The sequence below is a fragment of the Hermetia illucens genome, chromosome 6 (assembly GCF_905115235.1).
Source record: "Hermetia illucens chromosome 6, iHerIll2.2.curated.20191125, whole genome shotgun sequence".
NCBI lineage: Eukaryota > Metazoa > Arthropoda > Insecta > Diptera > Stratiomyidae > Hermetia > Hermetia illucens.
Genome location: NC_051854.1, coordinates 14,018,598 through 14,046,572, shown reverse-complemented (window position 1 = coordinate 14,046,572; position 27,975 = coordinate 14,018,598). Strand labels below are relative to the sequence as shown.

The 27,975-nt window shown below is 41.6% G+C and overlaps 1 protein-coding gene across 2 annotated transcripts; it reads left to right on the top strand.

Moving 5' to 3' along the window:
* Nucleotides 1–27,623, top strand: LOC119660246 (glutamate receptor ionotropic, kainate 2-like). Of its 2 annotated transcripts, none has more exons than XM_038068699.1 (15): nt 1–202; nt 7,481–7,650; nt 7,723–7,945; nt 8,131–8,321; nt 8,429–8,717; nt 8,774–8,943; nt 9,002–9,223; nt 25,082–25,288; nt 25,344–25,428; nt 25,491–25,767; nt 25,843–26,044; nt 26,099–26,321; nt 26,400–26,515; nt 27,153–27,302; nt 27,363–27,623. In XM_038068699.1, the coding sequence occupies exons 1-15, from the start codon at nt 124–126 to the stop codon at nt 27,555–27,557; spliced, it is 2,799 nt and encodes a 932-aa protein (XP_037924627.1). In that variant the 5' UTR covers nt 1–123; the 3' UTR covers nt 27,558–27,623. The 2 variants fall into 2 exon arrangements, with proteins under 2 accessions (XP_037924627.1, XP_037924628.1); XM_038068700.1 differs by lacking the exon at nt 27,153–27,302 and adding an exon at nt 26,604–26,753.
* Nucleotides 27,624–27,975: the final 352 nt, after the last annotated feature.

The window sequence follows — 27,975 nt, the reverse complement described above, 5'->3', positions numbered from 1 at the left end:
GCAAGATACGCGACAAATATTTTGCAGTTAATTTAGTTAGAAAGTGTCCATATTTGCTGCGATTTTCACCCCATTTTCTGCACAATTTTCCTCCCCTAAAGGTGGTAGTTACTGCGTTGCAAAATGGTTAAATACAAAAACTGGTTATTCGCGATTTTTGTTATATCTTTCGGGGCTGTGAAGTGCTTCGATATAAATATAGGTAAATATGTGAAGTGCATCGTGAAATTGAAGGGGATGTGGATTTGATGGGTATATCCAAATAACCCCTTTCAAAGGCTAAATAAGTTAAAAAGTTCGAGTGTTGAAAAAAGGATTCTAATTTCACAACATATTGAAGTCAAGAGTGATATGCGCACTTCTCGAATTAAATTCGGATATGTAAAGCTGTGCCAGAAGCAAAAGCTAATGAACTGTGTGCGTAAAAATAGCCCCCGTAAATATCTGCAAGAAACACGTGAATGCACCCATGAATGTTTGGCGCTGCTTCCATTCTCTGACCCATTTACTCCGTGGGAGTGGTACAAAGCTGAATGAATGAAAATTCCTTTCGGAAATGCATGAATCTCCTCTCGCAGGATAGATTATGGTCTTCGTACATAAAGATTATTTTTGGATTAAAAGAGCATGGGAAGATTGAAGATGGAAGCTGTGAGTAGTTGCATTTATATTAGGTGCTATGAAAATATGGAAGGAAATTAAAGGAAGTTTTAAAGTTTTGGCAAACTTTTGATATCTCAAAAGTTGGTTTGAATAAGCCGAGAATATGGTTGAGTTTTGCAAACTTTAGTTTGGTTTTACGGACATTTACTACGTGAGATATTCACTTTTTACTAATAAAAGATTAAAACGAGTCCGGAACTAACTTGGTTTCTGATAATGGAAGGATATTCAAAGAGCGATTTGGGAAAAATATTCTTCTTGTTGGATTATTTAAATTCCTTCCAAAAGGATTTGAATCTAAAGAAAAGTTTTGGAAAATATAAAAATATATAGTATTTGAACATTTCTAGAGGAGAGTTTGGAAAATAAGGGGTTCCTCCACAATTTCGTTATTGCGAGGAGAGGTCAATGCACCTTTTTAAGGTTTTGTGTAAAACAAAACCTTATTAAAACGATTTGCTATCTGCCTGTCTGTCTATCATACGCATTTTTCTCCAAAACGGTTAAACCGATCCGAACGAAATTTGAAATCCTACATATACAGTGAGTGACATAAATTTAGTTAGCAGTTTCAAGGGGGGCTCCCCAAACATGTAAAGGGGATGTAAAATTTTTTTCGATCGAATATAGTCATTTGGGACATCAAATGAAAGGTATCAATTAGTACTTTTCAAATCTGATATTAGTTTTGACGTGAATTACAAAGTACGCGAGTAAGGAGTCAAAATGTACAGACTTAAAGTGAGACCGGACTCATTTTCGGAAACTACCCAATTCAAAAATCCGAAAAAATCGGCAAGGTGCGCTTATATGAAATCTAGGCCTCAAAATTTGTCCCATTCCGATATCTCGATATCTGCTCAAATAAACTGACTAATAGTATATTACCAAATCCAACTACCAATTGACCGAAAAATACCCTTAAATTCATCCTACGACAACCAAATTTCGGACCAGCATTAAGGACAATATTTCACATACACATCCCAAAATTTTATGGAAATCGGCTCCCAAGTTAAGAGAGCCATTAAAAGTAAAGTTATAACAATTAAAAGTGAACAATGTCGCGCAGCTTTCTAAAAATTAGAGGCCAATAGAATTTTTAACTATGTACACGCGGAACTGTCATGCGCTCATCTCTCCTTACATAGGGAAACACAAAACCTTTTATATAAAGTCGCATTCTAGCCGCTATGCTGGCGAGAAAATTTTGGGTACTTGAACACCTGATTAATACCGCAGGTAATATATTTTCATAGCAGACAGTCTAATATAAAGTGGGAGGTTGTTTTACGCTCTTCTTGCCGTAGCTCCAAACATTCAGCCTTATTAGGCCCATTGTACTATACACTAAAATCGCCAATCCAATAACCTCCTGCCTCGCAGGCTTTTGCGAACTTGAGAATATCTTTTAAGGGCAGAGAATGCCCAGTATCTTCATTCGAGGGTTGAGTAGCTCGGACAACTGCATATACTTTTTCTCACATGAACTATATATAGCCGAGAACACTATTCCATTTTTTCATGTGCTGGGTTGAAAAACCACTATAGAGGTTCCAGTCTAACAGTTTAAATCTCAACCCCCCTTGGCTGGTTAGTCTGTCAGTCTGCTAATTACCAGCGATGCTCAAGTGCCCTGGCACCCACTTCACAAATGTTTTGATTTGAATGTTGCGACCCCGCCATTTTTGTCGGAATTATTCTTCGCCTGCCAACAAAATGGCTTATATATAAGCTTGAAATATGATCACCTTGTCGTAGGGGGGGGGGGGGGCTTTATTATGGCTCATTCAGTGAAACACTTGTGAGGAAAGTCCTCAAGCCTATCGCAGTCGTACAGCACCAGAGAAATCTGCACGATTTCTTATATTGTTCTTATATGTACTCCTAAATTCATGACTGTTTGAACAAGCTAGACTTCCACCCCTGATAAAGAGGTGACGTGTTGCTACACCACCTAACGTTATTAGTGAACATTCTGATTGCAGTCTTCTTGGTGCCCACAGTAAGTATGATAAGGAGACACTGACTGTGGATCCAGACATTGCACACTACTGCAGAGTTCTTTTCAAGCGGTCACATTTTGTTTCCTCCAACTTACGGAGAATTATTACAGCTGGATCAAAGACCTTTATAACGTCCAGGAGCCATAGCAAGGTGTTCATTACCAGGAGCCATAACATAACAGAGAAAACGACTTCCTATGGGCAGCCGCTATGCCGCCTCAATAGACTTTCTTCCGATCAATATGTGGATCGTTCTTGACTCTTGTATCTCAAGAGTTCAGCTCATTAACAGTAGATCGATTACATTTTCCCAGTTGTTGTGAATGAGGCATGATTGGAGGTTCATACGATGCCCAATAATGTGCCTAAGGCATATTCCTTTACGGACATAATTTTTTCAATTTTTGCCGCGAGCTCTGGAGTGCTGATTGCGTGGATTTGCGATTTTGGTATGCGTGTCACCTACAGTCAGGTTTCCATTTAGGAATCTACGAATCACTTCTGAACCGATTTAGTTTTCCAAGTCTTTTAGTCGAAAGGAATTTAAGCTGAACCAGAATTTAGAATTCGATTGAGGAGCACCCTTGCTGTTTTTTTCTGTTTTGCTAAATCTGCTTTCCACAATGGTGTTTTACCCTTCTTTGGTATATTAAGAGTTGCCCTTCTTTGAAAGCTTCTCTCATGTGAGTTGTGATAATCCGGCTTATTTTCTTAACGCCAGCAATGGATTTGAGGCGCCTCCAAGGGATTGTAGTTCGTTCCATTTTATACGGGGCCCGATTTGTTGCAGGTTGACCCACACCCATCACGGAATGAATGAGTCTGTGATCCGAGAGTGTGATATCGTTTGGTACTCTTCACTCTCTGACAAAAGCCGCAATATCAGGGGATGCCACCGTGATGTCGATAACCTCTCACCTGACCACATTGAAGAAAGTGGGTTCATTATCCAAATTGAGGATCAGAAAATCGGCTCCTACCAGATACTTTTATAGTCTTAATCCTCTTGGGTTGGTGTTGAAACTTCCCCAGCATATATGTTGGTGCTCACATCACATCCTGCTATTATCCCCATGTCTTCATTATTGGCATATTGGATAGCTCTGCTGAATGTTCCACTGGGAACTTCGTCTACGTTGTAGGGGAAATATGCAGAGCACTAAAAATCTTATAGGTCATTAACGAAATTAGCCCGGAGGTCTTTTGATACCACCATCCAGGAGTGGGGTCTATCACTTCCATTGGCATACAACAGGTCAACAAATTTAAGCCCCTGATTTCTACATTAAAAGTGCATGCTCCGTGTATGCTCTTGCTGCAAAGTTCATTTCAGTCACCAGACGATGAATGTACACATCAAAGTGACCTTCAATATGGATATGTGCATTCAATCAATTCGTTTTGATGAAAGTCCATGGGTCTTGCATAATGCAGTCCTATAATAGCAGAGCAATTTGCAGGATTTCTGATATTATTCCTTCGTATAATGCTTGCACTTTAGGTTCAGGTGGACATATTTAAGTTATTTGCAAGTTTCTCTTATGGAAGTTGCGATCATTTGAGTTATTTTCCCAATTCAAGCCAAGGATTTGATATGCCTGCCAGTGATCATAACTTAAGCATTCAGTTCTATTTTGGGTGTCGGCCAATCTACCTTCCGTTGAGTGGAACGTTTTCTGCTCCACGGGCTTCTATTTTTGGGATAAGTGCCTAACTTTTCAAAAAGATTCGGTACTAAATTTAAAGGCTTCGATATAATTGATCTTGCCCACCATCAATTGGATACAGATTTAAGACTTTTTTAATCCTAAAATTTATAGATAGTGTTTTGAGATCCCTTTATTGTCATCCATACCTTTGTGCTCCGCTATTCATTTGAACCCTTCTTCATTTTCGGTTATAAAGCCAATAATTTTTTTCTGGGGTTTGGGTCGGTGATTTCATACTGGTATGCCCTTGTTTGACAGGCGCACACATGCAAGTCGATCACGATCGTACTATCTTTTGGGGGATTTTAGTTCGACCTTGTTCTTGTGTATCCTATTTGATGGCAACATGCCAATTTTTAAGGATTTCAACATTGTTTTTACTTCCTACGTCGCTGAGTGCGTAACCCTTTTTGCCTTTTCATTTTGTCATTGTTTACGAGGAATATCAAAGCCCGCTTTGCTTGACGTTTTACCTTTTCTCAATGAGGCGTAGAGGGTTGGAAGCTATTTTTAATCCCGGTGTCGATGATATGAGGTGCACCGTGACTAATCTATGCCTTATTGCATGAAAGGGATGGGTGGTTTGAGGGTTCCGGAATCTTTTTCGCTTTTTGGGGAGAGTTTCCTATAGATGAATCCACAAGTGGAAGTTCTCTTCAGTCTCCTATTTCCATCGTGAGTTGCAAATGCTGATGTCCAAAACCTGTACAAAAACTGCACCTTTGTGCACCTACCTAGCTGCTTTCAGTAAGGATGTAAAAGTACATACAATCTATGTGCTTTTAATCGGAGAGTATGGTATCATTTGATATCCAACATTTCTCGACGAGAGATTCTTTACCAGTGGACAGCACTAGAATATTGATAACTTACTCGCAATGATGAAAGGAGTCTTGAATTTCGATTTTGCAGTTCTCCTCCTATCATATTATCCAAAAATTAAGATCCACGCGTATAAATCTTGAAACGTGCCAGCTTGGTGCGACCTTTATGCCTTTATCTTTAGTTTATTGTGTATCTCTAAAGTGGTCGCCACAGATTGTGGCGAAACAGCTGCAGTAGATGGAGCAATGCCCCTGGTCATCGTGGAGCCAAGACATCAAACAGCTCCCATGATTAGCGGTTTCGACGCCGTGTTGTCCATTACGGGAGCCTGACCCAGTCACCAAGTCAGACCACTTCTGCCAGTGATCCGTACCGGACCTTAAAATTCTCCTTCCCCGCATTTATGGTAGTGCATTTTATACCTAACTGTCAGGTGTGGTAATAGCTTTCTAAGTGAGTAATCTGCATGACTGCGAAATTGCTGCACTTGCCTCACCTACCCCTGAGACGTTATGGTGGCGTACAACTATTCAGACTGAAGCTATTTATCCCTCCTCCTTTCACAATCGGACTTGGGATCGGCTATGGCGGAGTTATGGAGTGATTATTATTATTAATGTTCTTCCAGCAGACCTTGAAGCCCTTGAATGCAAAAGAATCCAAGTGTGCGGAGTTCACATCTTCATTTCACTTATTCTTCATCGAATTTGGAAAGGCTTTCTTGGATAGCGTGAGCAGGGGGTATATCTTGAGAAGATAGAGGAGAGGAGGTATTTTGCTAACGATGTTGTTACTCCTTGGTAAGGATGATGTCCTTCATGTTGTCTTGCGCGGATGCCACGAAGTACGGCAATAGCTCTTAACGTCTTTCATCTTACACCTCCTCTGTATTGATGCAGGTAACACAACCAAGTTTTCCAATCTAACGCTCCATCGCACTCTTCTCTTCATGGAGGCGTTGACTAATCTGTCTACCTTGATAAAGTCCTCTCTGTCGATGGTGGTACAAGACTCCTTACTTGATAGATATATAGAACGTGGACACCACCAAGCGTTCGCCAGTTCCTGCCTGGCCCTTGTTAAAGGGATACGCTGGTTGACATAATTTGATCGAAGAACTACGTTCCTATTAGGGCTAGTTACCAGTAGACATGCTTATTAAAAGGCGGAAGTGGGGGTGGATTGGTTACATTTCAAGAAAATACGACAACTCCGTTGCTGGTTTGCTATGCAATATGATCTCAGGATAGTCGACGAGTGGGTCGTCTTAGGAATTCATGACGCTGAACACTAAGGGAGGAGTGTTAGCTTTTTGGGAAGACCTGGAGGAAGTTATAGCAAGACCGTTTAGTGTAGGATTTGTGGAGAAATTCTTTCTGACTTCTTTTTTGTCATCTACTGCGGTTTTGCCTACCCAGAAGTTGTAGAAGTCTATCCAAAAATACTCTGGTGAGTGTTGGTTATTTTGGCTACCGTTTCAGTCCAAGTTTGAATATGGGACGGTAGAGACTGATACAGCAGGTTTTAATGATTTGAGATAGTTTACAGTGATAAACTGAGAAGATTAGGATTAGCTAGTTATTGTCCTTGAAGACCATAGCTTCTAGATTGGAATTACGTGAACCACTTCCTGCTTCACTTCTTAGAGTTGGATTCTTCCTTCGCAACCGCCTGTGGTCATTACTGTTCTGTTACTTTCTTTCTTCTTCAAGGAAAGTGTCTCCTCTAGTGTAAATTACTTGCTCCTTTCCAGGAATCAAAGTGTTTTCTTCAGTATATTTAATTCGCATTTTAACGACGTTAGCCCCTTAGCACTTGCGGCAATATTGGCCCATTCTGTATCCTTTGTATAAATGCGGTTCTGATATCCAAAAAAACTGATGGGCAAATATTGTGTATTCATATCCGGTATCATGTGTTCAGCGTTATTATTTTGAAGGAACATTGAGGACATAAAACTTTGACAAGTGCTGAAATATTAAAAGAGTGAGTAGCAGGACGTTCCCATAAATTCCTCATTGAAAAACTATGTAAATGCGGAAGGGTCCTTATGCGCCTTACACATCAACTTTCCTCATGAAATATTTACTCGTTTGAAAGGAAATGGAATAATTTCGATAAAAATTGAATTTAATAAGTTTATTCAAAGTCGGGTTTCCAGAAAATGGAAGGGAATATGTGATTATTATAATTGCCCCTGAGGAATAACAAAAAAGGAAAAAACCGCATATGTGGTATCTTTTATGGAATGTATATTACCAACCCTTATCCTTTCAGGTCTGCTGTATGAAAGCAACAATGCCCAAATCGAAAAAGTTTTCCACAAAGCGATCGAATTAGCCAATACGGCATTAATGGAAGAAGCGCACCCCCTAGTCGGTCGGACGGCTGAAATCTCCTTCGGGAACTCCTACGACTCATCCAGAAAACTATGTAAAATGTTGCGAGTATTTTCCAATTAAAAATTTAAAATGCAATCAGGTTTCTAATATGAAATTCATTCCACTCAATTTCAACAGGGTGGCGTGGCGGCCATATTCGGGCCGGGAACAACAGCTTCATCGACACACGCTATGAGCATATGTGATGCCAAAGAAGTTCCCTACATCGATACACGCTGGGATGCCGAAACCAAATTGCCTACAATAAATATCCACCCACATCCTGCAAATATAATTTTGGCTATAAGGGATTTAGTTAATTCATATGAATGGAAAGGATTTACGATACTTTATGAATCGGGTTGGTAGACGTGATGGAGGTTTTGGTTTTGTTCGAATGAAAGGGGGCAAATGCGCGTACGTGTGATTTGTCTCAATCAAAGCCAGGACATTGTGCCTGAATAATAGATGGCCGGAGTTTCTGATGTGATGTTTTGTATGGATTTTGAGACTTTGATTTCGCCATGATTTTGTTTTTATCCGCAGGGCCCTATCTACCAGCGCTTGATGAGCTCCTACAGATGTACGGGAAAAACAGTCACACGATTACTGTTCGTCGTTATGACTTGCATCTGCAGGGAAACTACCGGAATATTTTAAGGAAAATAAAGCGAGGTCATGACCGAAAAATTGTGATCATTGGTTCCATAGAGACCCTTCCCGATTTATTACAACAGGTTCGAATTACCCCCCATCAGAAAGGAAATTTTACTAATCCGAAAGGGTCGTTTCCAAGCTGCTTGGACTTCCTAATAATCATTTTCTTTTGTCACCTCATTTCTAGATACAGCAAGTTGGTCTTATGAACGAACGGTTCCAATATATCATAGCCAACTTGGACCTTCACACTATCGATTTGGAGCCTTACCAATATAGTGAATCAAACATAACCGGGATTCGCTTATTCGATCCAAATGATTTTCGAGTCAAACTATTATCGGAGCATCTAAGCCAAGCGGAGGAAGAAGGGGAGGAAACACCTCCAGAAGAACCTGAAGTGGGAGTCGAAGTCGAAGAAGCTCTTGGTGAAGGTGCGGAAGAAGAGAAACCAAACGAAGAAAATAATCATGGAGGTAATCTTGATTCTGAACTTAATGTATCTGCATTAACTTACTTTTAATCGATGCAGGTAAAACCGACATCACGATCCAAATGGCTCTTATCTATGATGGAGTCCATTTATTAGCGGAAACTCTACGTCACGTTGGAAGCTTGGAGCTATTCGAGCCTATTAACTTAAACTGCCACGATTCGAGTACTTGGGAGACGGGATTCACATTGGTTAACTTTATGAAATCTGTATGTCTTTTTAGGATGACCCAGGACTAGGAATACTGATCAGTATATTTACTTTCAGACAACCTTCCAAGGCATCACAGGAGAGATAAAATTTGATCATCAAGGTCTTAGAACTGATTTTGTAATGGACATTATTGAACTTACTGCAGCCGGGATCGTAAAAACGGGCCAATGGAGTTCCGATGTAGGACTGCATATTGAACGTCAGCCCCAAAAGTTTGTGCTGGAAAATGGTGGAAGGAAATTTGCAAATAAGACCTTTAGAGTGATAACTGCTATAGTAAGTACATATATAAAATTCGGAAAAAGTATCAAGTGGGTAAGTAGTTATGTAGGTGCCAGTGGCCGCTCAGAGGAGCCTAGTTCGTACTATGGCGTGCCATTCTGATATTGCAACTGCTAAGAGTAAGGGGAGCAGAATACAGCCGGTTCAGATCTTCGAAGCTTTCCCGTAGCATCTACGAAGGAGTGGTGCTCCCCCACTATGCAACTAGAGATCTTTTTGACGACCCCGAAAATTTGTTTAGCCAGTGTCCGAAACCTGACCCTAGCTTGAGCTGGGTACGTGCCTAAGGATTGCTCCTTCCTCTCCCCGACTTCAGCAATGCAAATCGTGCTGAATTCGCCCGAATGGTACCCTATAGGCCAGTACCCCATGCAGACCGACGGGTTTGGTCTAAGAGCTAGCGCGAACAGGTCTTGTTATAGGAGGGCCAAATTCCCTTGGTGGGGGAGAAGAATAGTGGCCCATTATAGCTGACTCCCCTTCTAACGAAATATCCCACATACGTTTATATATCGCAGGATTTCCGCCAGTGGATGTAATGATACCTGCTGCAAATGCAGCAACACCAAAGATCTGATGTCTGATGGGTTCATAGGCGAGACACATTCACATAGAAAATGCTCTGTGGATTCCGCTTTCTCATTGAAGGGTGGATACGATGTTCAGAATAGAAGTTCTGCTCAATTTCTATTCTGAACGTATGCCCAGCTAATGAATGATGGCCAGACAGAATGTTCAGAATAGTTCTACAAGTCTCCCTGCAGTTCAATCGCTTTCTTCATTCTCGAATGATTTTTGAGCTGATCAAAGGAGTACTCGATACCCTCAAAAAAGTTTGGCTATCGTTGCAGATTACAATACGCCTGCCCTTCAACCGCAAGTCAATCCCTCAGGTTGCTGTTTTTGGGATTGCATACGCTTCAGCCTGCAAAACCGTTGCATATTGCCCAAAGTGTAAAGTCTACTTCTCGTTTCTACTCGAGAGGTAGACTACTGCTCCAGACCCCTGTTCGGTTTTGAGCCGTTAATGTAGAAGACTTCCATATATCCCGCTGTACATTCTTCTGGGACTTCTCAGTTTTCTGCCTTTTACCCAATAGATGCATGGGAACCCGGGAATCAGAAGGGATTGTGCATAGTTCTGCCAATAACTCTTGCCTGTGCTTCCCACTTCCGTTGTTTCTCCATAGATCTAATCGAATATGATATGAGCTGCTTTCACTAAAGTGCACTAATGCCGGAGCCATACGGAGTACACTGAGAGAGGGCGCAACCTTCCACGCGGCCGATTTGAAAGAGCGGGACTACTTCACACGATGTAATCGTTTTCGTATGAAGTAAGCTTTGCCAGTTGAATTGATAAAATGTAAAAAATTGAGATTTTGGTTTTCTATCACCCTTTAAGAGTATGAATAGCCATCTTTCCAAGGCTTCGGTATGAAGACTACCTTAACCTTCTGTCAAGAGGTAGACACATAGCCAAGAGCGAGACATGCATGAAAAATATTTCTGGGGAGTCATTCTAAGTGCTCTATACCTTCCGTTAGCCATTCATGCCAGGCGCTTTGACGTGATCAATGGACAGTATGGCAATTCACACTTTTTAATTGGTAACACCCGCTGTCGCAGTGCTTCAATTCTCTTTGCAACACTTTCGAGTTAAAGGGTATGTATGAACTGCCAACCCTCTCCCGTTCACTTCTGTCACCTTTCACCAGGATGGCATATTTCTTAACTTGGCGCGAGTAAATTCCAACCCTAGCCCAACCCGTTAGCAAAACATCGATTGCGTCCACCGAGAGACTGCCAAGAATTGAGCCCCTCCTGGCCAGTTCATTCGCCTGCTTATTCCCTTCTAGGTTTTTATGACCGACAATTCAGAGAGCGCTGCTTCCAAGGTGCCAGACTGTTCAGCTCATCCCTGCACTGCAGTGAGTATGAAGCGGTAATGACCGACTGAGTATGAAGCGCTAATGACCACTTGGCTGTTGGTCAGAATGGCTGTTACATTTGGGGCTTAAATTGCTTTTCTGCCATCAGCAGGTTTACAGTACCGCCTGTAGCTGTTTCTGATCTACAGACCATTTGCGATCCATCCTTGAAGAATACTGTGCTATAATCATCTAACATGTCGCTGGTCTTCCACTATGCCCTAGTTGGGAAGCTCGCAGCAAATTTTTGGGTTGGGTTTGCATGTTACTATGGCCGTGAATCGCAACTGTCCAACATCCGGTTTCAAGTAGTCTGACAGCACTGTAAAGTGCGTGGAAGTTCAGGGGTAAGAGGGTGTAAGAGTAGATTGAGGGAATATGCCGGGCAAGACTGCAGGGTCTCAATTGCACCTGCTTCTGCGGTTTCTCGAATCCTTTTAAGCATGGTTGTATTACATTTCTTGCTTAGTGCATGCCACCAGCCAATAGAGCCGTACGTTAGGGTGGGACGAATCACAGCTGCGTACATCCAGAGAACGGCACTCAGTTGAAGACTTCATATCCTTACAAAGACCCTCTTGCAGGCGTAGGCTATACAAGTTTTCTTGGCCCTTAGTTTCATTTTCAATATCCACTTTTACTTTGGATCTAGGATCGCACCAAAATGAGAAAAGGCGGACAGTGCCATTCTAACACTTGTCTTGGTGGGAAAAAGCTCCGGTTTGTTTATATATATATATGTTTCGGTTTGTTTTACTAGGCCCGTGATTCCTGATGAGCTGCAAAAATCCAGAAAAGAAGGAGAAAATCTAACTATTGAAAGAAGAAAGTTGCTTGTGCGGCAAAGTGAGTTGTGAAGTTTGTAAACCTCTAAAAAGTTATGATTGCTTCATTTAGAAGCCTATCAATCGCATGTATCTAGGATGATTATTCATTCAGCAAGGGAGGGAATTGTGACCGTCATGACAAACTTGGGGGGATAGAAGTAGTAACGGCGAAATTTGCAGAAGGATATGTGGAAATAAAACTGTGGGCCCAGAAAAAAACAATCCTAAGAAGGCCTTTACGATCATCATTAAGGGCGCAACAATCGGTATCCGCTCTTGGCCTGCCTTGATAAGGACCTCCAGACACCCCGGTTTTGCGCCAAGGTCCACAAATTTAATATCCTTAAAAGCTAGCTGGCGTCCTCCTCCATGCCCTCACTCTGACGTGTTTTCTTTTTCTACCATAGATATTGCCTTCCTAGACTCTCCGAGCTGGATTTTCACCCATACGGATTAAGTCACCCGCTACCGTAACCTATTGGGCCGAATTTCATCCACAACCACACGGTCGTCATATCGCTCATCAATTTCATCGTTATAGAGGCTCCAGAATCGTTCATCCTCATGAAGGGGGCCAAACATTTTTCGGGGATTCTTCTGTCAGACGTGGTTTATTTTCGTAATTTTACATGAGGAGCGGAACAGTGTTTGTAAGCTGAAATAGGCTCTAATTTCATTGTTACAGCTGTTATTGGTTGTGATTTTCGTTCCTAGTTATCAGCGGCCTAAAAGTTGTAGTCTCCTATCTTTATTGTTCTCGTTTGATCAGTTTTTGGGGGTAACGTTGCCACAATGTACTTCGTCTTCGGCGCAACAAACGGTATCCGGTCTAGGCCTGCCTTAATAAGGAACTCCAGACATCCCAGTTTTGCGCCGGGGTCCACCAATTCGGTATCCCTAAAAGCTGTCTGGCGTCCTGGCCCACGCCATTGCTCCATCTTAGGCAGGGTCTGCCTCGTCTTCTTTTTCTACTATAGATATTGCCGTTATAGGCTCTCCGGGTGGGATCATCTTCATCCATACGGATTAAGTGACCCGCCCACCGTAACCTATTGAGCCGGATTTTATCCACAACCAGACGGTCATGGTATCGCTCATAGATTTCGTCATTGTGTAGGCTACGATTCTAGTCAATGGTCAACGTTAATACGAAGTGAGAACAAAAATGAAACACTGGATCCCTCAACATCATTTAATGGTGTCACCACTCCAATTATCCCAATAGCACAAAGAAAATCTAGATCACCTTTGAAATTGTATTGGCAAGTATATCACAAGCCATTTACTCTGCTCATTATCCTTCAAATTCTGCCTTATAGAAGATGCCTGCCGAAAACGTCCTTGAGTATCGTTCAAACTGCGAATTTCGAAAATTATTTAAAAGCATTATCGAAAAGGTATGCACACTCAAGCGCCTCATACGCCAACCTAAACGATTTCAAGCGCTAAGAGGCTCTTTTAAGTCAATCAAAATGTTCCTGAATACTTCATACAAGAGCCATCCACTTGGGGCATTCATCTCAAATTGGGAGTGAATCTCTTGCCAACCTCTAAGGATCCATTGATTCGGAAAGGTCAAATTCAAGATGCTCAGTTCGTTTAATTTTCACTCTTGGCTGGTGTCAATGAGAGGCCTAAATCTATTGAAGCTTTTCATCTGCACAATATTATCCAATTAAAAACCAGGAAAATTAGTTGAAAGCTAGAAAGCAATCCTTAATAGATATCCTCAATTATGTTCGTAATATCATTGATGTTTAGCACGTGCTAAAGGAGTTGGAAATGAACATAAAATAATGATATTACTAAATTGAATTCTTGGAGGACTGTCCAGAGGTTTAATACTCCCTCGTTGCTTGCAATAAAGATACATCTTGATGGAAATTGGATTACAATCTTGCGGGTAAACGTTTTCAGATTCTCGGAATGCGTGATAGTTGATGACCAGAATTTCTAAAGAACAGTTGTTTGGTACATGGGATTGAAAATAAGACATGAAACCCATAATGTTTTGAGATATTTCGGTCATTGTGTAGCTGTAGGTAATATCTGTTGCTAAAGTGTACGTTCTACCTGTGAGTCAAATAATGGAGTATTGTCTCCGGGAGAAATTGCACAATATCCTGGGAAATAATGAATCCAAACGATCTATCATTTTATAGCCTTCTATATAGTGCCTTCGTAGAGAGTGTGGCTTCCTCTTATATCTTGACATTATTCGAGCATCTACTTATTTATGAATCGAATATAATATTACTTCCCTCGCTTCTTTGATGAAATTTAAAGAAGGTAATGAATATAACAAAATGGTCAGGTACGGCAAAAAGTATTGGTTGTTTTCCTGTTTATTTGGCTGTGAATATTTTTCAAGTTATGCTTGAAAACTATGGAAACTCCTTCTTTGTCTGACATTGTAAATTGAGAATTCACAAGCGAAGGTACTCTATCAAAAGCTGCTGGATCACTTGATGTCATTGTGGAACTCAGGGGTGCCCCATCCTCTGGTTGGCCTAACACTGAAAAACTTGAAATATATCTTAGGAGTGATTTCCTGTAGAATCCTTTTGGGTGTAAAAACTTTCTGTCAGTACTCCTTCTAGTCCTTCGTTTATGTAGGAGCGAATCTAGTTCATTGAATTCTTTCCTTCTCCAGTGTTTCTATGTGGGTCTTTCGCGATCGCAAATAGCATTCTTGGTCTTCGTTGGCTTTCTCAGATAGTCGTCGTCGTCCTCGAGGCTCTACACTCCATTTCGGGCTAGGCCTTCAGGATATTCTTCCTCCAACCATCTCGATTCATGGATCACATTCTGCAATTCGTCAGGTATCCGAATGTCGTCTACACGTTGAATATGAATTCATAATAACTTCGTCAAATATTCGTTATTGGTTCTCCTCTCATTTAGCTGCTACTATTCCCCCCACGACCATCCTCTTAAAGGTATAGACCAGTTTTTCGGAAGTTTAAGTTAGGGTTCATGTTTCATATCCATAACAGAGTACAGGTCTAATTATCGCTTTGTATACTCAGAGCTTTCGGCTCTGTTTGCGTGCAAAATTGGTCATTTAATTTTGTCAAATTCTATTCCATTCTTTGTCAGGATACCTACCTACCTAGGTGGGTAGGTATCAGCGGCCGCTTCGTGAAGTCCAATTAGCGCTGTGGTGCGCAGTTTTGATGCCACAAACTTCTAAAACCGTGACTGCTGTAATGAGAAGCAGAGAGGCAGAGTCCAGCCGGCTCAGATCTTCAGAGCCAGCCCATAGCATTCATGAAACAAAAGCAGCCCTTCCACCCTGCGACTGGAAATCTCCTTGAGGTCTCCAAAGAATGGTTTACAGTGTCCGTAGTCTAACTCTAAGTAGAGCTGGGCAATCGCAGAAAAAGTGCCTGAGCGTTTCCCCTTTTCTCCACAGCTTCAGGAATGCGAAGTGTCAGGTATGCCGAGCTTGGCAGCATGGTTCCCCATGCCAATGCCCCGTGCAGACCACCGTAATCTTGCATGCATTTGTACCCGTTTGGCACAAGAGCTCTCGCGGTCGGGTTTTGTTATAATCGGGCCAAATCCTTCTTGACTTGACACATGTGGTTAGCCTTCGCCACCTGAGGTAGCCGGCTGCTAAGTAGTGCGAGTAGATTCTACGCTTGATGGTCTCCAGCGAGACACCGACTGTACGCCGAAGGACTGTAAAGAGCAGAGCCCCGCCAGACCAGAGAAGGCTAACCTTGAGCCTGCTGCCCAGGCTGTCCAGTGCGTTTCTGTACTGCCCCAGCAGCCTGGAGGATGTTGTCGTTGAGTACAAGTACGCTTGGGTCCCGGATCATGCTCCAGCTACCGACAGAATTTCAGTATCGCCAGTATTTTTGCTTGGAATACAGTAGTGAAACCTGGGAGTCCATACGACTTGGATACACTATGTATATTTGAGAAAACCCCCGCACTGCGTCCAAAGACCATCTTTGATTCATCGGTGAAGAATACAGTGTCATAACATTGCAACACGCTGTCGGTGTTTCACTCTGCCCTAGTTGGAAAGTCCACCGCAAAGTTTCTCGTGAAGTTCAGCTTGTGTGTGGGGAATGCCCAGATTTCCCGAGGTACTTCGTCTAGGATATTACTGTAGCCGTTGGGCTTCATTGTTCAGCATTCATTGTTCGGCATGACAGCATTGAACGCTACAACGTATTTAATGCAGAGGTCTAGGGGTAGGAGGTGCAGGAATGTATTGCCTGCCGGGCAGGACTGCAGAGCCTCAGCCGCGTCAGCACACGTGGTTCTTTGAATCCTATTATCCTTTTAGCTGAAAGCCTTCCACCGTACAATAGGGCCGTACGTTGGACGTAACACAGCAGTGAATATCCAGAGAACTATCCTCGGTCAGAGACCCCATTTCTTCGCAAATGTTCTGTTGCAGGCAGGAGGAACGAACTAATTTTTGTTCATTGAGCCGTGGTAGGTAGAATTCAGGTATCCTTGTCTTGGTGGTAAATAGCATCAGTTCCGTTTTGGTTGGGTTTATGGCGAATCCGCATTTTACGGCCTACAGGTACACCTCCCCAATGCTCCTTCCATGATGTCGCTTATAATGGACGGAAACATCCCTGACACTAATATCCCCACAATCTTCATCCCGCTGCCGTAAAATATTCGTCCATGTCTACACCTATTTCGTCTCCCTAGTAAATCAATAGCGCAATATGAGGCGAAGTTAGATAGTTTAGTGTTGGACGCAAGAGAATGCAGCCCTAAAAGGCGATTTGAGTGCGTGGGTCTTGGAGTGGGTAGGACGAGTAACGAACCACTACCAATACTACTTGAAACCTTCGCGGAGCCGGAAATTGTACTAGCTAATGCTTAATGGCTGCTCACCTTCCAAAGCGGAGGATTAAGCTAGACCGGCGATCTCACATATCTCAGTACCTCGTTAACGAGATGGTTTGGCGGGTGAGTGAACCCTATGCCCACAATAACAATCAGGTCATTTTTCTCAGCAATAAAAATGAAGGAGGCGACGAAGCTGCATGCTTCTTAAATGAAAGGTGTTGTTGATTCATTATGTGAGAATTTTTGGTTATAAGATTGTTTCCTTATATATAGCGCGTAGTTTATATACGTCGAATATACCGGATATTCAATTCGATGTGGTATAGACTGTGGTACAACTTTGACCTACTATATCTTTGTCGGTGGTAGTAGGATTTCCACCAAATTTGCCCGTATGTTGCCTTCTATTAAACCCTATCTTACTGTAGAAATTTGGCGGTCCTAGGATGAACTTAAGAGGGTTCGCAGTAAATTTTCAAAATATAATAATATCCCATTGTTAACTTTATTTAGATATCGTAACGTGGAGTATTTTGAGGCCCACATACCCTATCTACGGATGACCATGACTTTTTTTGGGTCGGGGTAGTTTCTGAAAACAGATCCTTCCCGTTTGGAACCAATGGCAAAACTAATATCTGCTTGGAAAAGTGCTAATAGAGGTCTTTCGTTTCTTACCCCACATGACTATATTCGGTGAAGACAAAATTTACGCTCCCCTTTTACATGTATGGGGACCGTGTTGAACTCAATGTAGAGCGATGCCACTCACTGCATACAAGGGGATTCACAGTTCCCACCTTTCCACCAGATTGTATACCAATGGGAGTAACCATTTCCGAAGAAACGGGTGTAATTGGCAGACAGGCAGACAGTCAGAGGGACAGATAGGCAGTGGACAGAGAGATTTTAGTAAGATTTTGGTGAAAACAAAAACAAAAACTAGGATAGCAGGCTAGTTTAGCACCAGCTTTCTAGGTGAAGGCGGCTTTGGGAGGATGTCACAACCAGAAGGAAACGATATGCCTGTGAGTGGGAGATTTTTACAAGGATACGGGGAAGCCAGAACATGGAGAGCTGGAGGAAGGATACAGCGATCTTGGTAGTGGCCTCAATGGGAAAGCAAGCGGAATTGTTACATGTAGCTGTTCCGTAGGCGTTGCTTACAAGGTTGTCATGATCAAAATTCGTTGGCAAAAATGTTCCCAAATTACGTGCCTGCTACTCTTGTTTAGAATAATTTCTTTACCCAAAACACGACGGAAAGGAAAGCAGAGTCTAGCGAAGAAGGCATCTTCCCGATCCCCGAGGTTACCGAGGAGGAAACAGAAGAAATCGGTTGACAAATTGGGCATAATATGGATGGAATTCCGAATAAAGCCCTGGAATTGGCCGCTAGAATTAGGCACACGTATTTCATAAGCATATTTTAATTGTACCCGGCGGAAGAAGTATTTCCCGGCTAGTGGAAGAGCTAAAAGTTGGTTCTGCTATCGAAGCCCCAAAACCCACCTGGTGCACCCTCTTTATGTCGCCCTATCTATCTTTTAGACTCCTTAGGAGAGGTATTGAACAGTGTGGTATTCAATAGGCTACTTTCATTTGAGCTACCGGGCGGTCTATTGGAGCCGCAGTATAGATTTAGCCGAGCCCGTACTACGATTGACACAATAGTAATGCTAGTAGATCTGGCTTGAAAGGCGTCGGCCGGTGGTGACGCGAGATGTCAGAAATGCCTTTAATTTGACTAACTAGAATTATATTAAGAGCACCTTGACTAAACTGGTTATCCCTGGTTACTTAGTTCTGAAAATCGGGAGTTAATTTTTGGGGAGACTTCTCTGGTACAAGAAGCAGGCCGAAAGGATATGTTCTGAGAGCAGGTGTTCCCCTAGGCTCCGTATTGGGAACCCTGCGTGGAACATAATGTATGACGTAAGGTCGCATTCCTGCTAATCTTGGTGAGGGCTTCGAACAATATCAGGTGAGCTAGCGTCTCTCATCGCAGAAATGATTTTTCTGAATCTTTTTGCAAATGAGACCCACTGCCTCTACTAGAGAAGGAGAGTGAATACGCTGGATATGGCTGCAGATGGTAGTAACGGTGGGACAATTCCGGAAAATACGCTAATCTCGTCTATTGCGAAATAGATTGATGAAGAATACATCTAGAACATGACGTGAAAGGGAGGTTGAGTAATGAGTCCATAATTTCGTGAAGGAGATACTGAAGTCGGAAGCAGAATGGAGCGCGACAACTATCACAATAACTACGATACAAGGAAAGCTCCAGGAACTGGATGGGGCCCTGAAAATGCGAAGGATGCATAATTTAATCGTGTTGGCATGGACCAGAGCCCTTCCTGTGAAGTTACACTTCACGTTGGTCCCGCGGAGACATGGGCTAAGATGTTGGGGTGGTTTATTGGGTAAGAATCCCTCACACTGTGGCAATCTGGTGCAGTAGTCTCTTTACAAGATTTCCATTTGCATCCATAGAAACACGACCCTGTGCAGTACGCATTCTGTCTTCCAGCATTGTATAAACTACATTGTATCTCTCACTGAAGTGGTGTTACATAGAATTAAATATTATCTCACCGCACTAGTTATAAAAAGTCGGTAAAGAGACATCGGACGTGTATGTTTGTTGTATATTTAATATGTTAGTTGTTGGCCAACTTGGAGGAGATAATATGTAAAATAATGACTTACACGAGCGTAGCTCAACACTCCCAAGATGTTTTGCAACTAGAAATAATGTCAGAGTGTCGGCATAAATCATTCTCACTCCTTCATCCGACACCGGGAGATTAAATGTTTCTTAATAGTTCGCCCTAATGGAGAGATCTCTGAAATACATGTGGATACAAGGCATTCCTTGATTTCATCCTCTAATTCCAGAACTTTCTCCCCTACACATAGTCGCAGTATAGCATTAAGATAGCTAGATAACTAGCAACATCAATCGTCGAAACGACAATCTATTATATTCTTCCCTTAGAGCGTATATATTCTTAATATATGTATATGTGTTCCGATATTCTTGCTATTGTGTTAGATTCTTCTCCATTATATGGGGTTGGGAAAATTAAAAAAAAAAAAAGATACGACTGCATTAGAGCACAGTTGCATACGGAACCCTCTACCACCAAAAACTTACCCGCTCCTTTCTCCTGCTATTGTGCCACGGAAGTAGCGTTAATTTGTTATTTCTTGTAGATCTGCTAATTTGCTGTATAGACGAATTGGACTATAATAAGATAGATTACCGGGAGATTTCCCAACTTTAGATTAAGACCCAGATCAGATATTCGATCCAGAACCTTCTTTGGTTATTGTTGGTGGAAGGAAAACTTTTGGAACTGTCACCATAGCTTCCTTGACGACAGAATATCTCTTCCGAAATTTTCAGCAGAAGATTATAGTACGCAATGAATGGAGCTGGAGAGATTCTAAGTACCACAATCCTGAAAGACCTCACCCCGTCGTCCTATATTCAGCAAATTTGACAGCTAGCTTGCAATTTTGAAGTTTCTTGGTAGGCACATTTTTTTCCTACATATTTACTATACCTTCCGATTTTTCAGTTGCTCATCTTCGTGGTTGGTAAGCCGAGGGAAGTGTAGACAGTCTACTACTTCTTGGTTAATTATATTTTTGCCGAAGAATGGGCTTCCTTTCGCCATTGGTGAATAACTCGCCATCGAGATGCTTTCTATTATGTGGGAAGTTCTACCTATGAAGACACATAGGTACTTAGCCCTTCTACGGCTACCTTCAGATCTATGGAGCTTTGCTAATTTACCAAGTTTAGTGAACAACACAGGTTTTTGGCCCTGCGTCTTGTTTTTTAGTTTGACTATGATTCTCCGATGAGCAGGGCTGTTGAAAATCCGGTCCCTGGGGGAGGAAAGCGGGTCTGTGAATATTATCCGTGTCTGGAGTGAAAATTATGAAGGCCCTAATTATCCCTTATTTTCGATGAAATTTCTGTTCCGGGCCCCCGGGGGAATTACGCACTCGGCGGAAATCCTCCCCTCTCCACCCCTTCTCGTTAGGCATACCCATAAACTTTGTTAGTTTAGCCTTTGTTCATGTGATCCACTTCTTCTATGATCCTGCAGTCAATGTCGGCTTTTGACTTCCTCGAGTTTTCCTTTCTATTCTTATCTGTCAAGCAATCGCGTCTTCCAGTTCGTAAAGTGGAACTGAACCTCTGTCCACTGACTTTGTAGGTGATCGAGCGTTTTTCAACTTGTTTGGAGCTCGCAAATCGTTATATAGGTTGTGATTTTGGTTGGGCTTTTTTGAGATGCAACTGCCTGTTGTACTTAGTTCTTACTCATTGAGCCTAGGATCCTTCTGGAAATTTGATAACCAAAACATTACTTTTCTCATATTATGCAATGTGCAATCCATAACTGAGTTGAACAATACGTAATCGTTAACCTTCATTTTCCAGTAGCTTCTAATAAGCTACCCCCACCCATTGTTACGTCATCATTTTAAGGGTCCTCCCATATGCGCTGCAGCCATGGTAGCCAATTAAACATGTTCTTAAATTTTGTCAATTGCAGCACATTCTTCTTATTATACAGGGTCCCTTCAATAGGTAGCGGGACTGTTTCGATGTAGCCTCAATGGAGCTTTGTATAGGGGTCTAACCGGTTGGCTCGATAGAGAAGTCCCTCACCACTCAGGCGCACATTAGTTCAGTCACCTGCGGGCATCTATTGAGACTGGATGAGGATTTTTGTGATGCGTGATTTTTTGTGATGCCGTCGCACCAGCATGGAGCGCACCGCCGAGCAACGCTGCCCTGTAAAGTTTTGCTTTGAACTCGGGAAATCAGTATTTGAAACTCTTGAACTTATTAAAACAACCTTATGGGGATGATCATTTAACCTGCTCAAGAGTTTTTGAGTGGTGCAAAATGTTTAGGGAAGACCGCCGGATGAGGTGGCCAAAGTAAAAAGTTTTGGGCTCTGAGAGGCGTTTAACCATTGTTCTTATCAGCGAGGAGGCCGACCTTTCAGTCAGCATAGTCCATTGTAACAGAGGATCTTGCGATGAGAAAAGTGTGCTGGAAGCAAATGCTACCCCTTATTATCTCACTGATGCCTCCAATTAAGTCACTAATCGAAACTTGGTTTTATCAAGCTTCACCAAGATCTCATTAATGGCTAATAGCCAGAAGGTAGGGAAATTTGTGCCACTTTAGGGAATTCCTTTGCTGAGCTGTTTAGCTAGTCGCTTCATTCCAAACGTTGCCAAAATCAACCTAGTTTTTAGCATATACATTATGCAAATATGGTATCTTCCAAGCCAATGTCATTGAGGCCTTTTAAGATAAGTGCGTTGTTAACATAGTTAACAACTCCTTCTACGCAAGGACAGGCGGCTTGTATGTAGTATTTCTAATGGGTTGTCCGTTCAATTGCCTACTTCATCCTTTCGAGCGCGGTGCTTGTGGATTTTCTTTTAAGATAATCATGCTTCGATTAGCACTAGCGCGATTACGACTATTAGGACTCTTTTAAAAAAATAAATCTAAAATGGAGGGTTCAAGACTTAAGGGTTCAAATACGTCCGCGGTTTCCATACAATTGAACCAAATAAAGCTTATAAAGATCTCCTACAGCCGCAGGACTTTTGTCCTTACTTATTTCTGCAACTTGGTTGGGTTTGAATGTGGAGAAGTTATTCAAGATTTAAGTTAATCTCTTTACAGCTAGAATTGATGTAATAATTTTTGCCGTACCACTCAACTCCTCTCAATAACATGTATTTCCCTAAGGGGGAGGGGGTGCTTGTTCATTAAGAGCTCTAGTATCTCGCCAGGCTATTCGGTTCAGGCCCTGTCTAACTTCGTCATAAATGAAATACTTTATCTTCCTTGGACAGAGTCTAACTCAACCTTTATTCGTCGCTGATATTTTCAATGGAACTGACTGAAGTTCATCAAGACTTCTTCTTGGTAGTGCCAATAGTTTTGTCATCAATTTTAAGGTAGTTTTAAGGGCTGATAGAATTTCTATTTTTATCAAATAATGAGGACCTCTCCAAGGAAGTTTCTGAAGTTTTTGGTTCACCATATTAGTAAGGTCCTCTTACTGTACTTCCTGGGCCGACAAATCATGTCAACAATGAATTATCTTGGGAATCCTGGAAAGTTTCAAAATCACCGTATATTGAAGAGTAACTACTGTGATACGAAAAAATCTTTTACTGAACAATCCTCAGTTATATAATATGTACTAAAAACTCCATTGTCTATTACAAAAGTAACACCTACAATTTCGTTCCAAAGATCACATCTAGCCAAACTTGGGAAGGCCTCGCTATGGTTGAGAGGATAGAGCGCCAGTCTCCCAATCTCAAGTCACGCTGCTGTAAGCTTATCACTTGCGCAGCGTTAAGTGGGCTGATAGTGAAATTGAAACACAATTTGGCTGTGGGGATTACCTGTACTCCTCCAAGGAGTGAACAGGAAACACTAAACTTGGGAAGGTAAAATTGAGGGTTCCACATCTATTACAGACTAGAATGTTAGCTGTGATAAGAAAATTAAAGAGAGGCCCAACTTGTTTACTGTTGCTTTGGTCGCGCCCTTATAGAGGATACCTTGTGTCGGTGTCAAAAATTACTAGAATATTGGTCCTCCTGGTATAGTTTTAGTATATTAGATAATAGAGTTCCCCGGTTGGTGCTATTGCATCAAGCCTTATATGGACTAATGAGATGTGGTCGGAGTGGTCGTGTTTACTAAACAGTGGCCTACTCCAAGGAAGTGTTTAAAGCCTGGTACTTTTCAATCTGTACACAACCTTGCTTCACTCCAAACTCAAGGACTCAACTGACATCTACCAATAGACAGATGACTTTATCATCCTGGATATGGGGACAGGAGATGATCGCTTCACTCCAAACTGAGTGACTCAGCTGATATCTCCCAATACGCGGATGACTTTATCTTCCTTGCTATGGGGACAGTAGATGATCAGGTGGATAGGCTACAACAAAAGCAGGTTGACTTTTTTGTGAATAAATGCAACACCTTAAAGCTCCCAGTGAACAGGGATAAGTCAGGCAAAATTGCCTTTAAAATAAATAATGGGAAAATCATGTAAAATTTTGGTACATCAGTCCTCTCTAAAACCGGTACCGGAAATAACATTTCTGCGTAGGAAAATTACGAAATACCTATCCCTGAAAGATCACGTTAATCATAAAGGCGAAACAGGCTTGGAGGGTAGCAAACTTTGACACAGGTTTCTAACTAATAAGAATTTCCAGTAATCCTTTAATAGCTTTAAGATCTATATTGAGGGGAGAAAAGTGGGGAACCTGCTGGTCTGGGGTGGGCCAGGGCAGGGACGAAATGGAACAGAAACGGTGGGGTAGTTAAAACCCAAAATGAAATAATAGAACTCAGGAACAGGAGCTTTGCCCTATTTGAAACTGCTGCAACATCGGCAGTTGCCTTCAGCTATGAGATCACGAGTCAAAGCTGGCTACAGGATGCAAGCAATAACGGTCCTTTCTGCTGAACTGAATGGGATAAAGATGGCCACGCAAATGGCAAAGAAAATATAAAAAAAGAAGATAGCAATAATCACAGACTCCCAAAAAACCTGCATTGTTCCATTGTTTGGGAAATAATTGACGTGAATTCTAACTTCGTGGAGATAAGAATGTTATGGTACCTAGATAAAAGTGAAATTATGTTGAACAAGATGGCGCACTCAGCAACAAACGCAGCCCTAATCAGCGGAAGCATCATGGTTTCACCCTTTGCAGCTGTACTATAAAATCAAGAAGGCCAGGCAAGATGAGTACCAGGCAACGTCGATGTTAAGCTTTCATCTCAAGAAATAGTGTAGCAATTGTAAAAATTTTCAATAGACTTTATTTAAACCATCTGTACTGCAAACCGAGTGACAGCTGGCATACATAGACCGAAGGCCTGGCCAAGTCTCGTCCCCAAGTATGATCATCCTGGGCCGGACCAAACCATGTCTCCTGCAAACCGATTGACAGCTAGCACACATAGACCGAAGCCTGGCCAATTTTTGCCCGGACGTACGATTATCCTGGGACCAATGAACTTAGATCTCCCTTCCCGGAACGTCGTGGGACAACTAAAATCAACAACAACACCACGAGGATTATCCTTTTCAAAAGAAAACTTAGTCAACCCACCTAAGATCACATTAACCATCTAAAATCCTATATGTCAACTATATTGACCTCATGTTTTATTCCAGACTCCTCCTTATGGAATGCTGAAAGAAACTTCGCAGAAACTCACTGGAAACGATCAATACGAAGGATTTGGGATCGAACTCATTCATGAGCTTTCACTTATGCTAGGTTTCAATTATACGTTCCTCATACAGGAAGACAAAGTGTATGGATCGTATAATAAGGAGACCAAGCAGTGGAGTGGAATGATTAAGGAGATAATCGAAGGGGTATGAAAAACTGGAATAATGGAAATAAGGATGATCACTGAGGGTTTAATTACAGAGAGCTGATCTAGCTATCACGGATCTAACTATGACTTCAGACAGAGAAATGGGAGTGGATTTCACGATGCCATTCATGAACTTGGGTAATATAGTTTCAGCAGGACAGCAAAGCAAGATGTCAACAAATTAATTCTCTCAATTTCAGGAATTTCAATTCTCTATCGAAAACCAATCAAAGAGCCTCCAGAGCTATTCTCCTTCATGTCGCCGTTCTCGAAAGAAGTTTGGCTGTATTTAGGGGGAGCATATCTCAGTGTATCCTTAAGTCTGTTTATACTCGGCAGACTATCACCTGCTGAATGGGATAATCCGTATCCTTGCATCGAAGAACCAACCGTACTGGAGAATCAATTCAGCTTCAGCAATGCATTGTGGTTTACCATTGGTGCCTTGTTGCAACAGGGTTCTGAAATCGCACCAAAGTGAGTTGACTTCCAGGCAACCATTTGTACACAGAGTGGAACTTTGGTAAAATGAATTCTGTTTCTTTGTTCAAGGGCTCCATCCACGCGGACAGTGGCTTCCATTTGGTGGTTCTTCACTCTAATCATGGTATCATCCTACACGGCTAATTTAGCTGCGTTCTTGACGGTTGAATCGTTGTCATCACCTATAAATAGTGCAGAGGATTTAGCAAATGGAGCTGGTGGCGTGAAATATGGTGCGAAAAAGGATGGCAGTACATATAATTTCTTCAAGGTATGAAAGGTTGATGTAGTTTAAATTAGGGTTCTTAATGTTAAAAAATTGAAGGATGCCAAGTATGAGACCTACCAGCGTATGCATGAGTATATGGAAAACCATCCAGAGCTGCTGCCAAGCTCAAATGACGAGGGTGTTGCCAAAGCTGAAAATGAGAACTATGCTTTCCTAATGGAGTCTACATCTATTGAGTACACCATTGAGAGAAAGTGCAACTTAACCCAGGTTGGTGGACTGCTCGACGAGAAAGGCTATGGTATTGCTATGATTAAAAGTAAGTAGAGCCAGACAAACCTCTAGTCAGAGGGTGTTACTCTTCTAATTTGGTCGTCTCTTCTTTTAATATTCCCAGATTCCCCCTATCGCAACGAACTAAGCCAAGCTATCCTGAATCTACAAGAACAAGGTAAACTATCGAAGATGAAGACTAAATGGTGGAAGGAGAAACGTGGAGGTGGAGCCTGTTCTGTAAGTATCTCTTTGTCTAGGATCAACTTCTCTTCACATTTATTCTCTCATTTATCGAATGTTTCTTCAAAAATGAATATCAAAAAAGGACACAACTGAAGATAGTGGTGCTCTTCCCTTGGAAGTGGCAAATTTGGGTGGTGTATTTCTGATCCTTTTCCTGGGAACATTATTCGCTTGTCTAATTAGTGTATTGGAAATGGTTTTGGATGTAAGAAGTCGAGCTAGTGAGAATAAGGTTAGTTTTTACTAGAAAGGGATCCAATTGAAAAACCACATATTTTGAGGTTTTCTGATTTCCCAACACAAGAGTTCCAATCACGCTTTACTTCGCAGCGGCTGCTACCCACCTCAGCCTACACTTTGCACCCTTATGATTAGTAAACATTTCTCAAGGCTTTCCAATTCCTTGTAAATATTTGACAAGATGATGTTTAATCCTTGGAATGATACTTTAAGTTTAAGCTAAGTTCTGCTTGTGGTCAGGGTTCCGTTGTGTTCTGGACCTAGAAATTATGATTAAATAGAATGACAACACAATCCTGACCCACATTATCCTTAAGAAAACACTTTCCAACACATTTGCATGAATACCATTATGAAAACCAACGTCTATTCCTTTTTTGGCGAAAATTAGCAAAAAGCGCAAAGTGACAGTGCTGCAGAACTTGGAATGGCTAATCTAGGAGGTGTGTACTTTGTCCTTATAGTAGGTAGTGTCCTGGCAAGCGTTTATGGTGTTATTGAATGGATTTATATTATATTTAGAAGATCAAGAGCTTATTCGGTAAATATTTTTTGAATTTACGTTGGGAAATGTCTCAATTTTCATGCATCCCATTAATAGGTACCATTCAAAGAAGAGCTAATGGACGAACTTAAATTTGTATTGAAATGTTCCGGCAATACAAAGGAAGTAAAACACCGGAAAAGCTCATCAACTGGATCACGCAACTCATCCATGACTCTTGAATCAATGGAGCTGGATAATAGTGAGAAAACGAATCTCCACAAGGGAAAGGAAACCAAGAATGATGCTTGACTTTTCTAAAAATTGTTTGCGCGTTTTTAAAATTATTCGAAATAAATTATTTTTGTTCCAATTTTCTCTCATGCTTTTAGTCCTAACCAAATCGATTACCAGTCTCTTCTCTAAATTCTCAATATTAACGGAGATATAAGCGTTTAAAGTTTTTCCCAAGATTCCTCGAAATTTCAGAAATTTTCCTAGCACCCAGACCCAACAGCCTATACACCTCTTTCAAACTCAGAACCTCCACTAATGGAAGTGATCTCAAATTAAGCTCCTGTTTGCGAAATTTTCAATATTAAGGGAGATATAAGACAAAAATTGAGGAAAAGCTGAAAAATCCCTCTTCAAGGGTTGAAATGTTAATTTCTCGCTTATTACATACAACTAAATGAAAAGAAACCTGATTCGTGATCATGAGATCTGAGGG